At 35.8% G+C, this 21,078-nt stretch overlaps 1 protein-coding gene across 1 annotated transcript; it reads right to left on the reverse strand.

Annotated features, from left to right (window-relative positions):
- Nucleotides 1-1,670: 1,670 nt before the first annotated feature.
- On the reverse strand, nt 1,671-19,796 carry LOC125837485 (uncharacterized). The gene is made up of 20 exons (XM_049516589.1): nt 19,725-19,796; nt 19,444-19,556; nt 19,290-19,365; nt 19,077-19,219; nt 18,427-18,513; nt 15,523-15,606; nt 14,532-14,739; nt 13,963-14,048; nt 13,554-13,785; nt 13,332-13,455; nt 9,356-9,492; nt 8,408-8,516; nt 8,118-8,160; nt 7,793-7,964; nt 3,788-3,858; nt 3,531-3,624; nt 2,818-3,027; nt 2,533-2,739; nt 1,990-2,397; nt 1,671-1,905 (listed from the first exon to the last, which is right to left on the reverse strand). Exons 1-20 carry the CDS (start codon nt 19,746-19,748, stop codon nt 1,780-1,782), a joined length of 2,754 nt encoding a protein of 917 aa, XP_049372546.1. The 5' UTR covers nt 19,749-19,796; the 3' UTR covers nt 1,671-1,779.
- Between the last annotated feature and the right edge of the window lie 1,282 nt (nt 19,797-21,078).

Raw genomic sequence — 21,078 nt, forward strand, 5'->3', positions numbered from 1 at the left:
TAGATTCATATATGACTAAAAAAGTGTTACAATCTGAAATTGAAAAAGAAAAAAACTGTAAGAATTTAAATGACCGCAAAAATTCTGTAAATAGAAAATATTTTTTAGTTATTTAAAATGTTGTTTTTTGTGGTGCTGACACGTATGCACTATCATCTCTCCTATTATATATAGATAGATTATTCTTCTCTATAATTGAAAAGGTGAAGTCTTTAGCCCTCCAAACAATATATATTTTGAATGTACATTTTTTTATTAATTATAATTATATATTTTTTATTTGCTTAATTTTATATTGGATAACAAATAATAGTGTAAAATAATAAAATCATGTAAGTATTGATATTGCTTAAAGTGCATTAAGCATGTTTTAGACCTAAAATGAAAAGATTCATTTACTTTGAAATTAAAAATTATTTCCTCTTGTTATTACATAAATTTATTATATATTGAAAAATCATAGGATTTTTATTTTTTTTTACTTTTATCATACCATAAAACTAAATAAAATATTTTCAACATTTTTCATTCAAAAAAGACTAAATAATTTTCTCCTTGTTGAATTCTTAAGTAGAAGACTATTTACTCATAAAAATATGGGTAAATGAGTAAACATGTATTTTACCCATCTCATTTGTTATCCAAACCATTTTTACCCATATCAAATATGAACAGATTGAATTATTACCCATTTTCAACCCACCTAAACTTGACTCAACCTGCCCATTTGTCACCACTAATCTGAATTAATGTCCAAAACGTTTATGTTTGCATTGTAAACAAATAATTTCAAGACAATTACCTTGTGTACTTGCCTTTTAATTGTGCATTTAAAGTACCAACAAATATTAAGTGAGCAACTATGTCTAGTGACTCAAGAAATGTCTAATACCTTTCACTCGATCAATTAAACCTCCTAACTTAGAATTTTCAGTAACTTGGCATTTTTCTTTCAAAACAAATGATTTTTTAAAAAAAAATATGACTATCCAGCACCCTTCAAAAAAAAAATGTTAGGTGACAATTCTTAAAAAATACTATATTTATTTATTTAGCTCAAGAACAAACCAAAGTTTAAGTGTTGGAAGAATTTGATAATTTATCTTATTGGGTCTTGAATATGTAAATTATAAATTTCTTCATAAAAGCATACAAATTATGATATTCCTTCCCTATTTTAACCGAATTATGTAAAGAAACAGTGCAAAAAAAAATCAAGAAAAACACAACAAAAGTACCTTTTAAAAAGGAATAAAGTAATGACAGGGTAAATGAAATTTGTGTCAACAGCAAAATATATTGTAAAGTGAAACTTTATTATAACAAACCCAACCTTCCACGATCAAATAAATATAAAAATTAATTTCAGCATTTAAAAAAATGTTTTCCAACAGTTGAAAGCTTATAGAGCTAATTAGGATTAGGTAGTCCAAATGAGGAAAAGATAAATTTCAGATGAAGAGCATCATTTCAGTATTTACACATTCCAACAGAACAAACGAGTTTGTAATGATTAAGGATTTTAATCACAAGTAAAATGGAGATTGATGTAACTTGTAACAATCACATGTCTGCACTAGATAACTAGTTAGCCGGTGAATTTAATCATCCAGCCAGCCACTATATAGAAATTTACTAGGTAATAAAGAAACCATTTCCCAATTTAACAAACTCAAGCTTTTCTGAGGATCATATATCCGAAAAACAACAGAGTAGAAAGGGGTGGCAAATACCAGAGAAATAGATATGAACCCATTAATGTCTAATTACATGGAAAGTTTACAAAAGCTTGTATAGATTGTTCTTCCTATATATCAAAAACTCACCTTCAAGACAACAAAGAAGATTCACTAAAGATTTCTCGGTGGACCCATTGAAGTGCTCCAAGAGATCAGAAAGGGTAACCTGCATATTTATACATTGTCCTCCTATCAACAAGTAATATGAAAACTTAACATTTCAATGTCACTGCCAAGGACAACTACTTACCCCATCATCAAAGTTCTTGAGCCAGCTCAATATGGATTCTTCTGTGGCAACCAGAGCCCTAAAACTTTCTCCTTCTGCTGCTTCGACCCTCTGGCGTTTTTTATGAATGAGAAAATCACCTTCACTGGATGCAGCTTCTTTCCTAATCTCCTCAGTCAGGAGATGAGATTCTGCTCCTTCAGTCTTTCCAGGAGGAGAAGCACCATTTATACCAGTGATGCCAGGTGCTTCAACTATGTCATCATCTCCTTGCATGTCAGATGGAATAATAGAGTTCTGTAGTACTTCTGATATTTCAGTCAAACATTCATCTTCATTGCAACTTTGTTCGGATTTGGATGAAAATACTTCAGCTGATACTCCTGCCTCTTGCATCGTCAAGTATGCCTTTATCTGACCATAACTTACCTGCTTGTTAAGAAGACATTTAGCTTTAACAATATGGTTGGCATGATACCCCACATACGTCACCTATAAAGAATGCACTACAATTACAAACAACTGAACGATCTATCATATGAGTGATTTCAACATAGACCTCACCTCTTCTGGTAACTCGGTTTTTATGGGCTTCAATTTTTCTCTACCAACTTTTGAGACAGCATTCTGGATACTTAAGAATGTCTCTCTTTTCAGCCCAGTCTCTTCACAAAACCTGGTCCAATTCATTTTGCATCCCTCTCGTGCAGCTTCGAATATATACTCTAGCACAGTTTGTTCCTTTATTGCTACTGCTCTACCGGGAAAATTCTATATGAAAAAGAATATGTAAGAATTGTAACAGACAAGCTGGAGTTTCATCAAATAAATCCTAATAACATGACTCACAGCAATTTCTTTGAACGTAAGACCATCCTCATGCCACATCTTCCATGCTTCAAATTTTGCTGGTGTTAACTTTTTATTGCTTGGAACTGTGACAGTCTTACTGGGAACAGGGGTTTGACTGGTTGGATCCCCATCCAAAGAAAGATTGCAAGCTTCTGATAGACGCTTAATACTTTGAAGAAAATTATCCCCATACAGTTTTATGAAATGCTGCAATAGAATTGAGAAATCAACTCCAGCAACACCAAACAGTCACATAAAAGTAACATGCACTAAAAGAAACAGATGTAGAATCCGCTAAACAATCAGGAACCAAAGTAGATCTTAACATAAGATACTCCCTTTCTGCATGGTTTCAGCAATAAAGATGGCAACAAAAGTAAAGCAGAAAGGTGAATCATGGATCAACCTCCTGATAGGGTGCAAAGGGGGAAGAGAGCAAACACAAAAAGCAGGCATCTAAGCACAGAAAATAAAGATGCATGAAGACATAAAACTATAGAAAGGAGCTTACATAGTTTGACAAGTGAATAACATGAATATCACAAGGTACATTCACCTTAAGGTGATTAAATTACCAGGATTATCTCACGCTATGCAACACTTCCCATTACACTGAAATTGCATGAGCCTTTAAGAGTTTCTGGTATGTGTCAACTAGCAAGGCAACAGTTACAAGTATTTAGATACCAGTATCCAACTACTAAGTATACCTGGTTTACGCCATCTATATTTGCTAGTCTTGCTTTTGTAGAAGGCCTTGTCAAGCTTATCCTTTTCAATGTTTGGTCACCACAGACTGCATATCTGGAAGTGACAACTAGACATAAATTTGTATCTCACTTTTATGCATCCAGGGAAAATACTGTCATAACATGGATGTAGCATCCTTCGTAATTCAATTATCATACGGATATTTGTCAAACCAAATTTCCACAAGAATGTGCTAAGTATTGTATTATGTACTTACGGAGCAGTTCCAGTAGCTCTGGCAAGCTTAATTCTCTCTTCTATAAGTATTTTGTACAGTTGAGTTTCAGCCTGAATAATCCACAAAGGAAAAGTATTATTAGTGTGGGAACCACTAAATTCAAATATGGAAGCCAAATTACGCCAAACATTTGAGTAGCCTGTGAAACTATGGAAATGCATTTTTTTAATGTCTGACAACATTGTTTCAAGTTCTAGCGCCAATCTGATTCAAAGGAGTTTCAGGCATTACGAAGGACTGTTAGCAGATGAGATGTATATGAAGCATATCAGAACATCCCAGCAACTAAGGCTAGCTGAGGATGTCTGATAATGAGTTCTACCATTTTGCATTAGCAAGAGAACTTTGAGGCAGAGAACTTAGATTTATAGGGATTTATTAAGGTCTTTGCTGCATACAGTGGCATATGTAGGATTAAGTACGCAGGTTCAGCCAAGTGCTAACTGGCAATGGAGAAGACATAGACTTGAAAGGCAGATCAGCCCGCAACTCTACTTTTTGGTTCATAACGTGGGATGCCGCAATTCTTCTTAAATAATTGGACAAAACAATATCATATTGCGTTCACTTTTATTGAATTAAATTAGAACAATTAAATTTTAAATCGAACTGATTTTGTCTCTTCAACAAATGCAAAGGTTTTGATTGATTGGCTCTTTTTTCCGAGTTCAGTGCACTGAGAGGTCAAAACTTGATTTTTGAAAGTTCAAAAAATATTCTAAGAGAAATATTTCTTCAATAAATTTAAAAGCGAATTATAAACTAAAATTCTAATAGGATAAACTCTAAATACAAAAATGATTAACAACAAATCCATTAACTTAAAGAAAAATATAACTTTAACTAAGTCTTATTTAATTCAAACCATTTTTACTGTAACATGTTGCTTTAACAAACTTAACATTTCATTGAATCATAATGGATTTTACTTTCTTTTTTTTATGACTGTGGTTTCCAGGCCAGCTTTCGCGCACCTCGACTAATACCACGGAATACATGTCACCTCCCATCAGCAACAGGTAACTCTGTGTAACACCTCGGAAGTTGGAAGTTGAGATTGGAAAGGAAAAGTTTCATTTTTGGCACTGATGCAGTGATCTACGAGTCCGACCTACGGAACATAGGAAGTCCTACGTTCCGTAGGAAGGAAGTCGTAGGTCTTGGTTTGAGATTTGGAAGATGTCAAGTCCCAGTAAGTTAACCTATGAAAGAATAGGACGGATTATAGGGTGGTCTACGGACCGTAGGAAGAACCCGTAGGGTCACTCAAAGAATTGATTTGAGACCTTAGGTCTACGAGAGGATTTGACAAATCGTGGTCTGGCATATGGATCGTAGAATGTACCCGCAAAAGTGATCTAGACTTGGTGAAATTTTCGACTTCAATTTGGACTCTACGGAAGGGGTCTACGGACCGTAGAAAGGACTACAACCTGTAGGAAGGTTTCGTTGAAGTTGCCTAGGATTTTGAGTCCCATTAAATGATTCTACTGACCAAGACGGTCCATAGAAGTTCCTATTGACCGTAGGTCGAAGTCATAGGGTCTTCCGACTGTTTTTAATTAAAGGTGCTTTGGTCTTTTCCTACCCAATTAACCCCTAATCTATGTTGTTTTGGCCCTATAACTACCCCTATAATCGTTTTTACTCCTAAGACTAAGTCAAAATCCTCTCATTCACTCAATCATCCCAAAATCCCTCAAGTCTTCTTCTCCAAATTCTCCCAAGAGCTCTCAAGGTGGAAGCTAGGGTTTCAAGCTTCAAGGTCTCATTCTCCTTGTATTCTTAGGATTTTGATTATCAAGGTATGTGGGTATTCACCAATGGACTCCTTTCATCCATTGGGTTCCAAAAGAATCTCAATCTATCAAGTTGATTTCACCCAACTCCATTAGGGTTTCATGCAAATCTCCATGGATCTTATTTATTATGATTCAATTGTTGACATTCAATCTTATTATGCATGATTTGATTCCATTGGGATTTACTTACCACTGAGGACTTTGAGATGGAGGCTCTCCTGTTAGTAGAGGTTGGATCTCTAGAAGCAATCTCCTTGTACCTTAACTACATGCCCCCGTTAGATTGTCTTAAATGACCTAAGCTAGTGAATCCACTTTATGTGACGGAATTCTACCTTGGCAAGTAGATTCTCTTTTTCTGTGTGAGGGTCATACCGGATTCCATGTTATAGCTCACATGGTCTTATTGTCGATTAATAGAAAATATTCCATAAATGAACTATGTTTTCTTCAAAGGTTTTATGAAACCTTCTCAAATGGTTTTAAGTATGTATTGACCTCGTATATGATTTATGATTTCTTTATAATGGCTTTTATCACGTTTTACTCGGTCTTGCATATCATGTTTAAGCTCCTCATGTTATCATGCCTATGTTTTTATACATTTCCCCATACTTACTGCATCATCGTACTAATGCATATTTGTACCTATATTGGCTCATAATATAGGGTCTGACGTTCCTCCTCCCGCTCATGGCTAGCTTGGATTGTTCTATTAGCACATTGGATTGGTGAGTCCTTCATGCTCCGAGGATAAGACCATTGATGCTTTATTGCTTTGATTGTCTTTAGTTTCCGACTTGTACATGGTGTATGGGTTACGTCTCAACCACTGTTATGATGTTAGAAAGGGTATGTCAGACAAAGTTTAGTATTCCGCACTTTATGTTCATATTCTTTTTATGATATGAGACTTATGTTACTTATTCTCTCTTGTTGTACTTCTTTTACATCATGCTTAAGTCAAGTGGCTTGTTTAGGGTCTCTCGGGATCTTATTCGCCATGTCACGTCTAGGGTGTACTTTGGGTCGTGACACTCTGCCCACCAAGGGTAGGACAGATGGGAAGAATCACCTAGTGTTTTTTGTCTCTACTGAGTTTTCAATCTATTAAATAAACTCTAAAAGTTAAATAAACTAAATTACTTTTATTGTGTGTGAAAATAAACTTATTATATATAAAGTATAAACGGTCTTTAAAAAAATGAGACTAAGATCTTGGTTTAATCACTTATTCTAAATCAAAAATGTGCCTAAAAGAATAAAAACTCTGTTTGGATTCCCATTCAACTAGTAAAACTAATTATAAAGACACCACTATGTCATCAAAGCAAAAAAAGCCCCAAAACACTCTAAGGTCCATTGGGCTTTTAAGTGCAAAGCACAAATAAAATGTGTGCTTTAATGAAGAAAAGCAAAAATGGAGTAAAAATACAAATATGTTAGTCCATGACTAGTAATTATAATAAAAAATAACAAATATATATGGACAAAGAAATTGGAAAATAAATTATGATAAAGGGAAATGTCAATTGTTTAGTGTTGCCTATTCATGATACGCTCATTGGCAAGGAATGGCGACACTGAAGCGCCCACGAAGGGAGGCGAAACGAACAACACATTTTGATAACACTGGCCCACCATCACTATTGTTTTACCCAGTTAAATCATATTCATCTTTGATCATCAAAAGCTCTTCAAAAGCTTTTAATCCAAACACATTTAAATTAAATGAGGTATAAGGAGTCCTCCCCAATTAACTGTCTCCAATTCCTATTGTAAAAAAGCATGCACTTCTGGGACAATAAATTCATCATCTATTTTTAAAATGGCCTTAAAAGGAAAAATAGGGAATCTAAACTCTAACTCCCATCTCTCCAAGAGAATGAATCCCCTTAACCAGTAAGCAGATTCAGTTTATGCTACAAAAGTAAAAATAATTAAAAAGTTCTTACACCCATAAACACACATTATGGCAAGGCGGGGTCGGATGAATCCTAACCCTCTTGCATCAAGGAGGTTCTGCTGTAGATTGCATATTGGATAGAACCATAATATAAGTCTTTTCAGGATTTGGAAGACACTAATATGAAGAAAGGAAATAGTTATGACGCAACAATAAGGATAATATGAATCACACAACTGCTGTCTGAAAAAAAAGGGAAATATAAAGAGCACATACTTGTGAAAATCCTTCAAATTCCTTAAAAGCCAAACCGTTGATCTCACTCGTTTCACTGGGTGTATCTATGTTTTTCTCATCAAGATCCATTTCAGGAGTCTCCGGCAAAAACAGTGGAGGTTGATGATCAGGGTTACTAGATCTCAGAAACTGCAATCCTTTTTCACTGACACTGATGCATGAATTTTAACATTGTTTCATTCATTTGCAGATATACAATAAGATGTCAAGAAGGAGATAAAGAAAAGATCCATGATTGACAGACGTGTCTATGAAAATGTTAAAACAAATTCTAGAAGTCAAAAGACATTGGCGAAGTATCTACCTCACAGTTTTGTACATATCTTTAAAGGTTTCTACCAAATAATCTGCAACAAGGCAAATTTTCTGTTAAAATTCCTTGTAATTTAAAGTTAATGAAAAACATAAGGCCTTACACTTAGTACTCAGCATTATCTCACAAGGAAAAGAAGAACTGCTTGAGTGAATATACACATTGAAACTTATGATCCTCTATCCAGTATAGAAAAGAGGGACCTTCATGTAGCTAATACCAGAGATAAGTTGGACTGAGATTTATTGATATAAAAGCATGAATGTGTTGCTCATACATACCACGTGAAATCAATTGGTAAGCCAGTCCCTTCCACCAATTTGCAGATAATTCTTTCCCAAGACCATGAAATGGAAGCTTGTCAAACTGAGCATCAACAATTTTCTTGGACTGTCATTTCCGAAGGGGTTAGTACAAGGAGCTTGGTGTTTTAGGCAGTCAACTAAGGATGAACCAATAATTCAACAGAAAACTATTGAACTTTCAACAATATGCAATAAGGATTTATATTTGACAAAATGAACAATGGCGACACAAGTTCAGTACCTGACCCTTAACAAAGGAGTAACGAGCTTCCTTACACACCTTAAAACAAAAAGTCCAACTCATCTTAATCTAGCCTATACAGATATCAACTGGAAACATTTACACTAAAACGAAAATTACATTTTTTGTGAGTTTGTATTATTTGAAATTAGAAGCTTCAAAAACATGTAAGTACATCTCTACATAAAGATAATGATATTGCATCCAATTTTTGTCCGGCCTACTTTCCATTTTAACCGTGTCAATTCTAAAATAGATGGACCCCTTTTGGTTAACTACTTTGTTTGGCAGGTGGGAAAGAGCAAAGTGAGGAAACACTGCAGTTCAAGGATGCCAGCTATAATCTCTACCAGGGGGGCTCTACATTAATTCTCCTGTTTGAAAGAATTCAAATCAATGTTGTTAATACTTGATTATATTATATGTCACTGATTAGGCATCATTTTTTTTAATTGAAAAATCATTATTTTGTGTCTTCCAAATGTTTTTTTTCAATCTTCACTTCACAAACGCCAATACAATTACAAACTTCTCTGACATCATAACCAAATATTAGATTCTTTAATGTTTTCCACTCAAAAATAGGCCTTACAAGTGGGAAGACATAGTATTCAAGAATTCATCTCCTAGTTAAACAATAATTCAAACATATTCTCAATTTAAAGATTTCAATGATAGCTTACTCGAGATCCACGAAGAATTCCTATGGGTAGATTCAAGCCCCAACAGCCTCCACATGACTGAATACAAGCCATAAGAAGAAATGCTTCTCTTGACAAGTCCTTTTCCTTCATTGAGCTAGTGCAAATATCACAGTTTCCTGGAAACCATATTGAGATTCGTTTCACTCTCTTTAAGTAATTGTCCGTACCTCATACCCAAGTGTTGAAACCCAGAATGCTTTCAACCAGTATATTCAAAAAGTCCATACCATTACCCACCAGAACATTTCAAAGCACATATCTATTGTATCATTCAGTTCTTGTTCTTCTTTAAAGTATGTCGGGAATTTTTCAATGTTGTAGACACAAACACTAATTTCATGCAACAATGCTCTTACCCTCAAAAATGTGAATTCAGACAAGTCAAATCTGTTTCCTAGATGCTTTGCAGTTTAAGTTGATACATACATTGAACTCTTTTATAAGATCCCAATTACATAAATAAGACATCCTTTTTTTTCTAAGGTTATAAATTTTATTAATGTTAAGCAGAAACATGCTCATATATAACAAGTATATCAAAAAGAAGAAAACCTATGAAAAGGGATGGTTTTCTACAAACAGAAAAAATGACACCCAATCTTCTATACATAGTCTTGTGGCTGCACCAAAAAGAAATAAGGAATAAGATACTACTTCCTAACAGGTTGCACAAAACTGTCCGATACTCCTTGATTTTTCTCAAATCAACCACTTCATTAGCCACCAAAACTGCATCAAGTATATATTTGCCTCCAAGAAAACATTCTACAAAGTAGATATGGTCTCATCCAAGACCCTCTATAGTCTATTGGAAAGCACCTTAGGAGTAATCTTATATATGATTCCCACTAGACTAATAAAATTCTAGTTTTTGATGCTCGATATTTTTTCTCTATTTAAAATGATGATAATGAATCAATCAAAGTGAATCAATCCAAGCCTGGAGCTTTGTCACATGCACAACACTACGCCAACCCTCGCCTCCTCTTCCTCAGTTATCCTCTCCAACCAATCTCTTTTTTCCTCCACTATTTTGTTTAAACCCTATAGCCACCCCCCCCCCCCCCCAAAAAAAAATTAGGCCTCTAAACTGCTTCTTCTTTAAATAAAAATAATAAACAGCTATAAAAATCTACAATGGTTCCTTCTACTTCATCCTCCCCCACATTTAAACCTTGTTCAAATCTATGAAAATTTGCAATTGCTACCCTGTAAAAGAAGTTTGTATTTGGATCTCCTTCCTCCAACAACAACCACCTCAACTTCCGTCCCCAACTAGTTTCTTGGGCGAACTCCAAAAGGTTATGTCCCTTTTCAAACCCTTTTTCCTATCTCTCCATATCCTTAACTCCTTCCCCTACACCACCTCTATAATTTCCCCACCTCATTCATGATTTCCCTCATTTTCACCTCTACCCTTCCAAACACCTTTTCGTTCCACATCTTTAATTGTTTTTAAACATCTTCAACTTTTTAGCTAGCCTGAATGTCGTATTCCCCACCACTTTGTAGTTGTTCCACCATCCCACCACGTTTTCATCAAAGTCCATGTTATCAAATCTGATAGGAGTTCTAATGTTTCATCCTCCTCCTCTGTCCAACAAAATGGGTGAGTGATTCGATGTCAACCTCAGAACGATAGTTTGGATCACACTTGGAGCCAACTCCTCTCATCAGGTCGACACCAAAAAGCTATCGAGCCTCGATCTAGAAGTTGAGTCTCCAACCTGACCCAAGTGAATCTATAAGACTTGTTAAGGTAAGAGTTAAGACAATAGTTATCAATAAACTCTTATAACTCCTTCATTGCCCTAGATACCACCATACACGCCACCCTCTCCTCCAGGAATCTAATGGTGTTAAGGTTCTTCCTAGTACCCATGGAATATTCCAACTACCATCTTACCAAAAAGCCAACTTGGACCCCTCCCATGCAGGGCCATAAACTCCCCAAAACCCCATTTACTATCTCATTCCCGATATACTTAAGTCTTGTCACTAACATAAACTCATTTTTATTCATCTTCATCCTCTCTTTCTTCCTTTCATCCCAAAGTTACATGACTCCCAAGCATTTCCTCGAGCTGATATTTTACCCACCTACCCCCCACCGCCTTAATGCTTCTCACAATACTACCTGAAACCATCTTTATTTTTGTCTCTTAAAACAAATTAAGTTTGTCCACCATGCTCTAATCTTTTCCTTCATGATGGCCCTTTACTATGGTCATTCAGTCTTCTCACATTCCAACTAATGATCTTACTATCCATCAACATTTATTATATCTTCCCCCCTACTCCCCTCTTCCATCGCCTACAACACTGTTGTAGAGGTGTCGGAGACAACATCGACTTTGAAAACGAAGGATCTCTCACTACCCATACCATGGGGGCATTAATCCTAAACTAGAAAGAAAACAATTCGTCATAATCATCGTCGATCTCGCTGGAGAAGATCTAACTAAACTTGAAGTCGAACAAACCTTGTCCACACGCTTTATGTGGTTCTAACCTTTACTCAGTCTATTCCAACCCCCACCCATCCCACGCTTGAGGATTCAAAGTGTGCTTGGATCGCTATTCCAACCAACCAATGCAACAAAAAGGTCAGAGAATCAATAAAGTTTCTTTTTCACTCTCTTTCCCCTATAAAAGTACCATTGCCCTAGTATTGAGCTTGTGAGACGATTCTGAGCAAGGAGATAGCCTTTTCATTGAATTTTGACCAGTTACTAGCATCGAAACAAGAGATTTGCATCGACTATTCCTATTTTGAGTGGCCCCTTTATTCAAGCTTGTTGGTAGTCAGTCCTTCATAATTTAACCTTACTAAACAAAGTGGATTGATGAATTGGTCTATATTCCTCCGCCAAACCGGTCCACTAACCCAAGGGCATATAGGTCTTATCATTCTCTCGCTTCTCTTTGTAGTCTTGACAAATTTGGACCCCTCATCATCCAGCATGTTAATTTTACCCATTTACTGCCATTTCACCATTTTTCTCTACCAGGAACTTTTGCCCCCATAATCCCAGGTCTTTTTACCTCCTCCCCCGCTCTCTTCTCCTCCCTCATTCCTTCTCTTACACTTTTCTGCGCCAGACTTTCAAGGTTAAATTTTAGTGTTAACCAAACCCTTAAATAAAATCACCCCTCTTCACTACCATAGACACTAAATCTTCTCCCCCCCCCCCCTACCTCCCCACTCTAACATACACCTTTACTCTACCATTATCCGCTTGATTATAGTAAAGATCAATGAAACCTCCACATATATTCCCAGCTTTTTTGAACAATTCATAATAGTAATACCACAACTGTCGGCATTCCGGCAACATTTATGACCATGACATCTTCCTTTCTTTTTGTTCTTCACATCTTTTTATCTCCCATCTTTCCAATCAAATAGTTATCGCCCATCCATCTCACAAACTTACCCAGAACACGCATAACTTCTGCCTCAAAAGCAAATTGATACAAAAATGTGTCATCCTCCATAGGTGACATTTTCAACCCTGATGACCCTTCCAAGCCTCCACTGCTCAGTCAGTAACTAGCTCTAATGATCTCATCTTCTTCTCAAAAGTCCCAATCAAACAGGTTCAGAGATACTCCGTCCTTGCCAGTAACTGATGCTTTGATTGTTTGAAAATGGGTTTAAACTCATTGTCCACTCTCTTGCATCCCCCCTTTAAAGACAGTCATCCAATCCAGAGCCTCCTTGTTTGAATGAAAGTTTAGTCTTCTTCCCTCTAGAGAGACCTGGGAGTCTCTCTAGCCATTTTTTTACTTTTCTTGGACCTTCATGTATAAGACATGTCACTAACAGATAACTACTCTAGATCTTTTGTTGGTAACAAATAATAATGGAACTAAAAAGTGAAATCAAACAGAAACATCTAGAAAAGATAAGACAAATGTTCCCAGGAGAGAAGAGATTCTATAGAGATAATACCACAATCATCATGGGCATACTCATCTGCAAAGTAATCCAACAAATATTTTCTTCTACAAGTTGACAGCATGCAGTAATGTTGTGCAGCAGAAAATGCTTCCATAATAGCTTTTTTTTGAGATGCCTGCCCATAAGTCACAAGTATACCAGGATGTATAATAGAGGTAAAGAGACAAATGCAAGAATACGGTCCTTTTGAACAGGGATGATAGAGTAACATACTGAACGAGCTTCTGCAGAGTAGAAATCAGCTTTTCCAAAGTCACTTCTTGTGTAGTAAAGCCAGCAAGCTGAAGGAACGCCATCTCTGCCGCATCGTCCACTTTCCTGGTAGTAAGACTCCAGACTCTTTGGGCAGCCGTAGTGTATCACATACCGTACGTTTGGTTTATCTATACCCATGCCAAAAGCAACAGTTGCAACCATGACATAGAATTCATCTCTGATAAATGACCTGCAATAAGAATTGTAGCCTATACTTCACCCATGACCAAACACTAATGACTCCAGAAAAACAAATAAGAATAGCTAAAGAAAGCAGATAATTGGTTTCTGTGGTAGACTTAGGAAGGCCAATTAATCGCCCATACTAGCTTCAAAAGCAAAAGAGCTGAATGAAGAATGATGAAACCTATGAGCCTCCTCACGTGCTTTATTAGCCATTTGACCATGGTAGATTCCAGCTTTGATTCCTGCCTCAAGAAGTGATTTGAAGATCTACAAAAACCATGATAATGGTATTATAAGCCAAGTCACTAGGTCATAGCAGCATTGAGTCACTAGTAAAGCATCATGCACTGTTATGATATCATGAGAACAGCAACAGATCCAACGACTTGATACTATATTGCAACAAGAAGGATCAACAGTCTGTTGAAATCATGAACTCTATCAGAACCTAGCAGAGCTAGCAGATGGAGAAACAGAGTAAAGAATAAATGGAACTACTAGGAGGAGAAAAACGTTCAGCATTTTCTCAACTGAAACAAACTGTAAGTGCCAAGCAAGCCAAATTTCATGCATCTAACCACAAACCTTGAAAAAAGGAAGACATTGAAGACTAATACTTTCAACATTTCTACTCATTAAGAGATGTAATCAAAGCACTACACTGGAAACATATCATACTAGAATGCTATGAATGTCCCAAGTTGGCAAAACAGAAATCATAGTTTTATCATGGCAGAGATGAAATGTGACCTCTTCAGTGTCTTTGACAGTTGTACAATATACTATTGTTGAATTCGCATTATCTACATATTTAGAGATCTCCTCCACCAGCTGATCAACAAATTGAGAACTACGACTAAAAGATTTGACTCCGTAAAAAAGATTTTTGCGATCAAATGAGCCAATAGCAACATGATGGTCTTTCATCAGCAAGGAGTTGATAATGTCACTCCGAACTCTGAAAATTAAGAAAAGAAATGATTATTCATCCAAAGCTTCTACGAGCTAAATGAAGAGAAGAAAAACTAAGAAATACAAAGTGGTGTGTCAGCTTATATATACTGGTCCAACAAAGCTATAGTGCAAGTTCAATATTTTTATTACCCGGTAAATGACACCTCATGCTATGAGAGACGCAATAAATACTTGACAGTGATTAGAAGTTGTGAGTAGTTTAACCAAAAGCATAGATAGCATAAACCTGATCCAGCTTAACTCACAACAGAAGCCTACTACAGCAACAATGCTTGAAAATTAGGACTAACAGTCCAGAGACGGCAGAAGTTAACACAATAAAATAGACTGTTAGATACAAGAGAAGCGAGGTAAGGTGGTATAGTTAAGGCTGATTTCAAAGTAAAGCTAGCTGACAGTTGAGCTTGGATATAAATTTTCCTTGTATTACTGGGAAACAGCCAATTCACCTTAGTAAACTTCCCTCAAGTACAGTTGTAGATTACATCAAACACTGCAGACCCAACCAAACAGTAGAAATTAAAATATAAAATAGCGTTTGGTAGAAAGTCTACTGTGTGGTCCAGACACTAAAAAGCAGCAAGGTAAGAAAATTATGAGATGGAATAAGATTGCTGAGAAAGAAACTACATCCAATTAGATATCCTGTCCACCTTGTTTCTGAAGCAGAACATGACCCAAAAATCAAAAGAAAAGAAGAAATTGGGGAAGTTATGGAAAAGAAAAGTCAGAGAAAAAAAGTTACAGAACTTGAAAAAGTATTTACTTTTCTGTAGCAGTTGCTGTCAAGCCAACAAATGGAACATTCAAAAGAACATTACGCAGCTTGTCCAACTGCTTATACTCAACCCTGCAAAGGAGAAAAGCAAGTTTCTTTAGACAATAGGTAAAACCGTAAAAGGGCAAAGAAATATTATTAAGATAGAAGTAGGTTAATACTGCAAGAGACGACTAAATTGTCCAAGCAATATAGAATTCGAAGAGCAAAGGCATAATGAAGAACCATGCCTGACAAGGCAGAAGTAGAATCGTGCTACAAGAAAGAACAAAAATATCTTGATGGAATAATGCTATAGATCCACTATAAATAACATCTTTAGTTTTCATGCTGTAGAAAATAATATTCATCTGAAGAAACTTTCAACCTAGAGCTCCATGAACCAAAGATAAAGATACGTTAATTCTAAATCTACTTCAATGCACTTCAAGGAATTTAGGTCCACTGATCAGTGCAAATTTATAACCTTAATTACTATGAGTGCCACTTGCACCCTCAGACAGTTGAATCATTTCAAGTTTTCTGATCTTATACAACCATATATCTGTCTTAACATTCATTTTCGCAATATTCACAATGTGAACGAGTTGGGTCTTAAAAGGTTCAACATTTACTACCACATAACATTGTTGGTCTCAAAACCATTCTATACTGGGTGTTAGAAGGTTCAACATTTACTGCCACATAACATTGTTGGTCTCAAAACCATTCTATAACCCTTCGGGATGGCCCAGGGGTTTGGGCTTGAGACTTCCATGTTGGAGGTCTCAAGTTCGAAACCCCTTGCCAGCTAAAGCAAGGGGTTTGCCTCCTGGGTCAAGCTCGCCGCACCGGGCTTGCCTAGTGCGGGTTACCTCTCCTATGTGGTTTGCGAGCTATTGCATAGGAGCGGGGGTTTTACCCTGTGCGCACCCGGTAGCGGCTGCGGGTTTCCCTTGTCATCCAAAAAAAATAAAAATAAAATTTCTAGGCCTTGCCTTGCGATTAGGTAATCTCTTTCAAACAGTACAGAGAAATTTCATACAACAGCACTAAGATGTGAGAAAACAAAAGTACACCATTAGAATAGTCTTCAGTGAAAGGAACCAATAAAAACTATCAGTTTTCAGCCTACTGTACATATTCCTTTATACAACAAAAAAATACAGTAGGTCCTGATCTTCAGCATGGAGTTAGCACTTCCTTCAGAACACCTCTGTTTCGCTTTTTCCACATTGTCCACCCAAACGCATAGACGAATGGTGTTACATATTATCTTCCAGACTTTACCCTAACCTTTTTTGCCTTGGCAATCTATCAGTTCTCTTTCTCAAAACAAAAGCAATCTTTCCTCTGGTGTTGTTCCAGGCATAATTCAAGTCATCCCCGGTGCGTTTAGGAAAAAGGACCATAGTTATCTTGCTGTAGAGCAGTGCAAACATACATGGTTACTTCTTTCGATCTCTCCTCCAAATAGATCCCATCGATTTCATAGCTGAACTTATCTCTTCTGGAGGTTCTCTTGAGACAAGCACGCATGATGAGACACCATCCAAGAGAAACAGGTCACTTTCAAAAGATGTTTCAGATTTCCAGAACATCCTCCGCTTTGTTGCATTGTACTGTCCATCCCTTTTTGTAAGAGCTAGGCTGCATGTCGTAACAGTAAACATCCACTATCCTTGTGCCTTCCACCCCAGAATCTCGCTCTATTCTAGACTCTAGAGTCTTAAAAGACTGCTACTTTCAAGCACCCAGTAGTTCAAGTTTCTTCTCAAACTCACATCCTATCCCTTTACATTGCACTGAGATAAATTTGTATTACTATAAAGCTGAGGAAATTGCTTCTTCCTGGGGATCTGCTCTATCCAGTTGTCAAGAAAGAAGGATATTTCTTCTGTCATCTATCCACACAGCAATTGCTTCTTGTTGGTACCTTTATATAAATGTTACTTTTACTGATAAAAAAAGAAAAACATATATTCTTCTATCGTTTCCAATTTTAAAATCCACTCTTTTCTCAAAATCTTGTGACATGACCATATGATTTTTCCAGTAACCCACCTATAAGTTCTTGCCACTGCTTTGGTACAACATTCCCCTAGTGTTCCTTATTTCTTTACCAAACATATCCACAAGGAATTTCCCCTATTTACTGAACCCCCAAAGACACTTCTTTAGGAAGCTTCTATTTTTGGATAATAATTAGTATCCGTCTTTTAACACAGGAGGGACCTTTACTTATGTCAAAACACTCTCATATTCTTTATGCCCAGTCCTCCTTAATCTTTAACCCATTGTAGTAATTCCCTATTTCATCAAATGGTAATTTTTCACTTTGCTAGGTATCATTTCATCGCATAGCACTCCACCAACGCTGCTGCAATTTAAGTAATTAAATTTCAATGCTATGCATTACAACTTCACTCTTCATCTATCATTTGGTTCTCCTGTCAAACAGAGTCTATGTGTTAGCATTGTCTACATTTAGGTACAGCAATTGCATCCTATCTCACTTCACCTTCATTTCTAGGGGACTATACTTCCAATTTTATGAATTATTTCTACCTCTCATAAAATCATTATACTCTAGAGTGGTTCTCCAGATGGTGAGAAAAAAATGAACATCTAACCAAGAACGAAACTGGGTACCAAGGTCTTTAACTACCATTGTTTCCATTTATTAGCTAGGAAAAACTGTACAGCTCAGAAAATATAATCTTCTTGAGCTTCATTTATCTTCAGCCACTGCTATTCATATCTCTAAATTGAGAATTATTTTGAAGCGGCAAACCATAGACAGGCAAGATACTTAAATAATACTTCTACTAAAATCCTTGCCAAATGGACCAGAGAATCCATGAACAATTCAAAATGTCAAAATATTAGGATAACGTGTTAAGAGGGCCTAACCTGAAATCGTGACCCCATTCTGAGATGCAGTGTGCTTCATCAACAGCCAAGAGACACATCCCTGCTTTCAACGATCTTGACCAGAAACTGCAGCACATTTTGCGAAAAGCATATGTATAGTTAAAGATGCTAAACTCATTGGAAAATACATCTTAAAGATTCTTAACTTGAAAAACATCATTATTTCCAAGTGAAAACCTTGATAAGTGATGACAGAAAACAATAAAAGCAACAACAGCAAAAATAGTTCAATAATAGTCAGTGGAAACCTTTACTAACTGTTTACTGAAAAGTTCCAGTAATTTCCCACATGAGCCAAATAGGTACATCTAAACACTGAAGTAAGAATCATGCAACTGGTGAAGATGAAATTGAAGGCATCCATCAAAAATATTGGAGCCTAACAAGTTACACAGAAAAATCTACTTGCCCACAACTTGATACGAAAATTCACACCTGGAGTGAAAGTAATCTACTGTGAGGTATACAAAAAACTTGTAGAGAAAAATCATGTATCTTGGTGAATTTCTTCAGCAAATATATTATCTGAATCACTGGATATTTGACAAGGCTACAGAAGTAATAAGAATACATAAGTAGGTATTCAAGGAGCTTTTTTACTTAGAGATATGTCTTTCCAGATTACGCACCTGGTAGGAAGAGCACAAGCCTTTTCTGGAGTCATATAGAGAATATCATAGTGACCCAACTCAGCATTGGACTGCACCCCACGACCAGTCTGAGCACTTGAAAGATAGTCAGCTTTAATGCCCCTATGTTTTAATGCCATGACCTACAACAGGACATTATATTTTTCAGAACATATATTTTGTTTATGCTATGAGCAATACAAAGTATTTTACCTGATCTTGCATCAAAGAGATGAGAGGACTTATAACTACAGCAGCCTTTCCAGTTATCAGTGGGGGAACCTGATAGCTTAAACCAACAATTCAAGCAAAATGTTCAGCGCATGTGAATAGTCGTTAAATATTGACAAAAAAGGTTGACGATTACCACAATGATTTGCCACTGCCGGTGGCCATTATAACCAAACAGTCTTTTCCATCTAAAATCTTCTCTATGATTTCCTTTTGATAAGGTCGAAACTCTGTGTACCCAAAATATTTCTAAAACCATAGGAAACGAAAATTCCATCAAAACAAGGAAGAAATACTAATAACAAAACTAAACACATGCAGATGTGCTGTGGGTTGAACAACAAAACATCAAATCAAACTTTAAACTAAAATCAAGAAATCAAAGATAGGTTAATGAAGGGAAGAATTGAAGAAAACCTTAAGAGTAGATTGCATTTCCATTATCGAGAGAAGCGAATCGCCGTGAACTCACTCTGAGTTTTTACTTTACGGCTAAAGAGGTAATTGTGAATGTTTTGGTATATGTCCCTCCGACTTTTCCAGCTTTGGGCCCTTCTCTTTTCGCGCCATTTTTTTTATTTTTTACGAGAAAAGACATAAATTACCCTCTAAACTTGTGCCGAAATATAAGTTACACGCTTATACTATTGTGACGACCTATCACACTTAATCTTGTTCAAAGTGAAATTAATACCCCCTTTCGAAGACAATCTCAGTTGTGTGTAAAAAAAAGTGTTGTACACGCATTTTCATACATAAATAATATTTATTTTTATTTTTAAAAACCTTTATGTCTTGATATATTCTTAAACTTTTACAAAAGAATAAAGATTTGGGCATCTTCCTCCTCTCACGATACATTTTTCTTTTTAAAATATATTTCTTCTTCTTCTCCATTGTTCACAAATTGAAGGAAAAAATAAAAATTTAAAGAGATAATAGGAGTCAGTAAGTCAATTATGAAGTTAAGAGATATTGGCGGCGGCAATAGGATATGGGCAACACCATTATTGCCGGTGGAACAAATAAAATTTTCAGATCTGTAAAATTCTTTTAAAATCTTGATAACTAGTATGTAAATCAAGCATTTCATTAGTATTCTTTGTGTGTAATGATTAATCAAATATGCTATTGATGATTTGAGACATAAAAATGATATTGTGGTGGTTGTAGGTAGTGCTCCGGCAAGAATAGAGAAGACAAAGATGGAGAAATCATTTTCTTCGATGAATTTTTGATAAATTTAGGCAATATAATCATAAAATTTATGTCTAAATGTTATAAGATTTTCAATAGAAATCATTATTTTTCTCGTGATTATTTTTTGGTAATCTTCTCCGGTGAATCCTTCGGAGAGTTCGAATGGAAAATCATAAATTTTAAGTTGAAATTATTAACTTTTCTTTGGAAGTCACCATGTTCTCCATTCCTTTCTATTTCTTTTTAGAGTTCTTCTTTAAGGTAGAGTGTTAGATGTGCTTTCATCAAACAATCAATGGTGACAAATGTTGTGATTCCTTAAGAAGAAGAAGAAGAACTCAAAATTAAGAAAAATGTAAATGTTTTAAAGAAATTGGGGTCACCAATAAAAAGATTAAAAAAGAAAGAAAATTGAAATAATTAATATATTAAAAATTATAATACATAATTATATAATGATCAATAAAATAGGGTCATGTGTTCAAATTTGTCATTCTAACATATTTTTTTTTCTTCTCACGCACCTTAAGGAAGGTGAAGACACTCTCTTTGTCACATTTTGGGGTATTAA

This window comes from Solanum verrucosum, unplaced genomic scaffold (assembly GCF_900185275.1).
Source record: "Solanum verrucosum unplaced genomic scaffold, falcon-dt-bn FXZP01000092.1, whole genome shotgun sequence".
NCBI classification, from domain to species: Eukaryota; Viridiplantae; Streptophyta; class Magnoliopsida; order Solanales; family Solanaceae; genus Solanum; species Solanum verrucosum.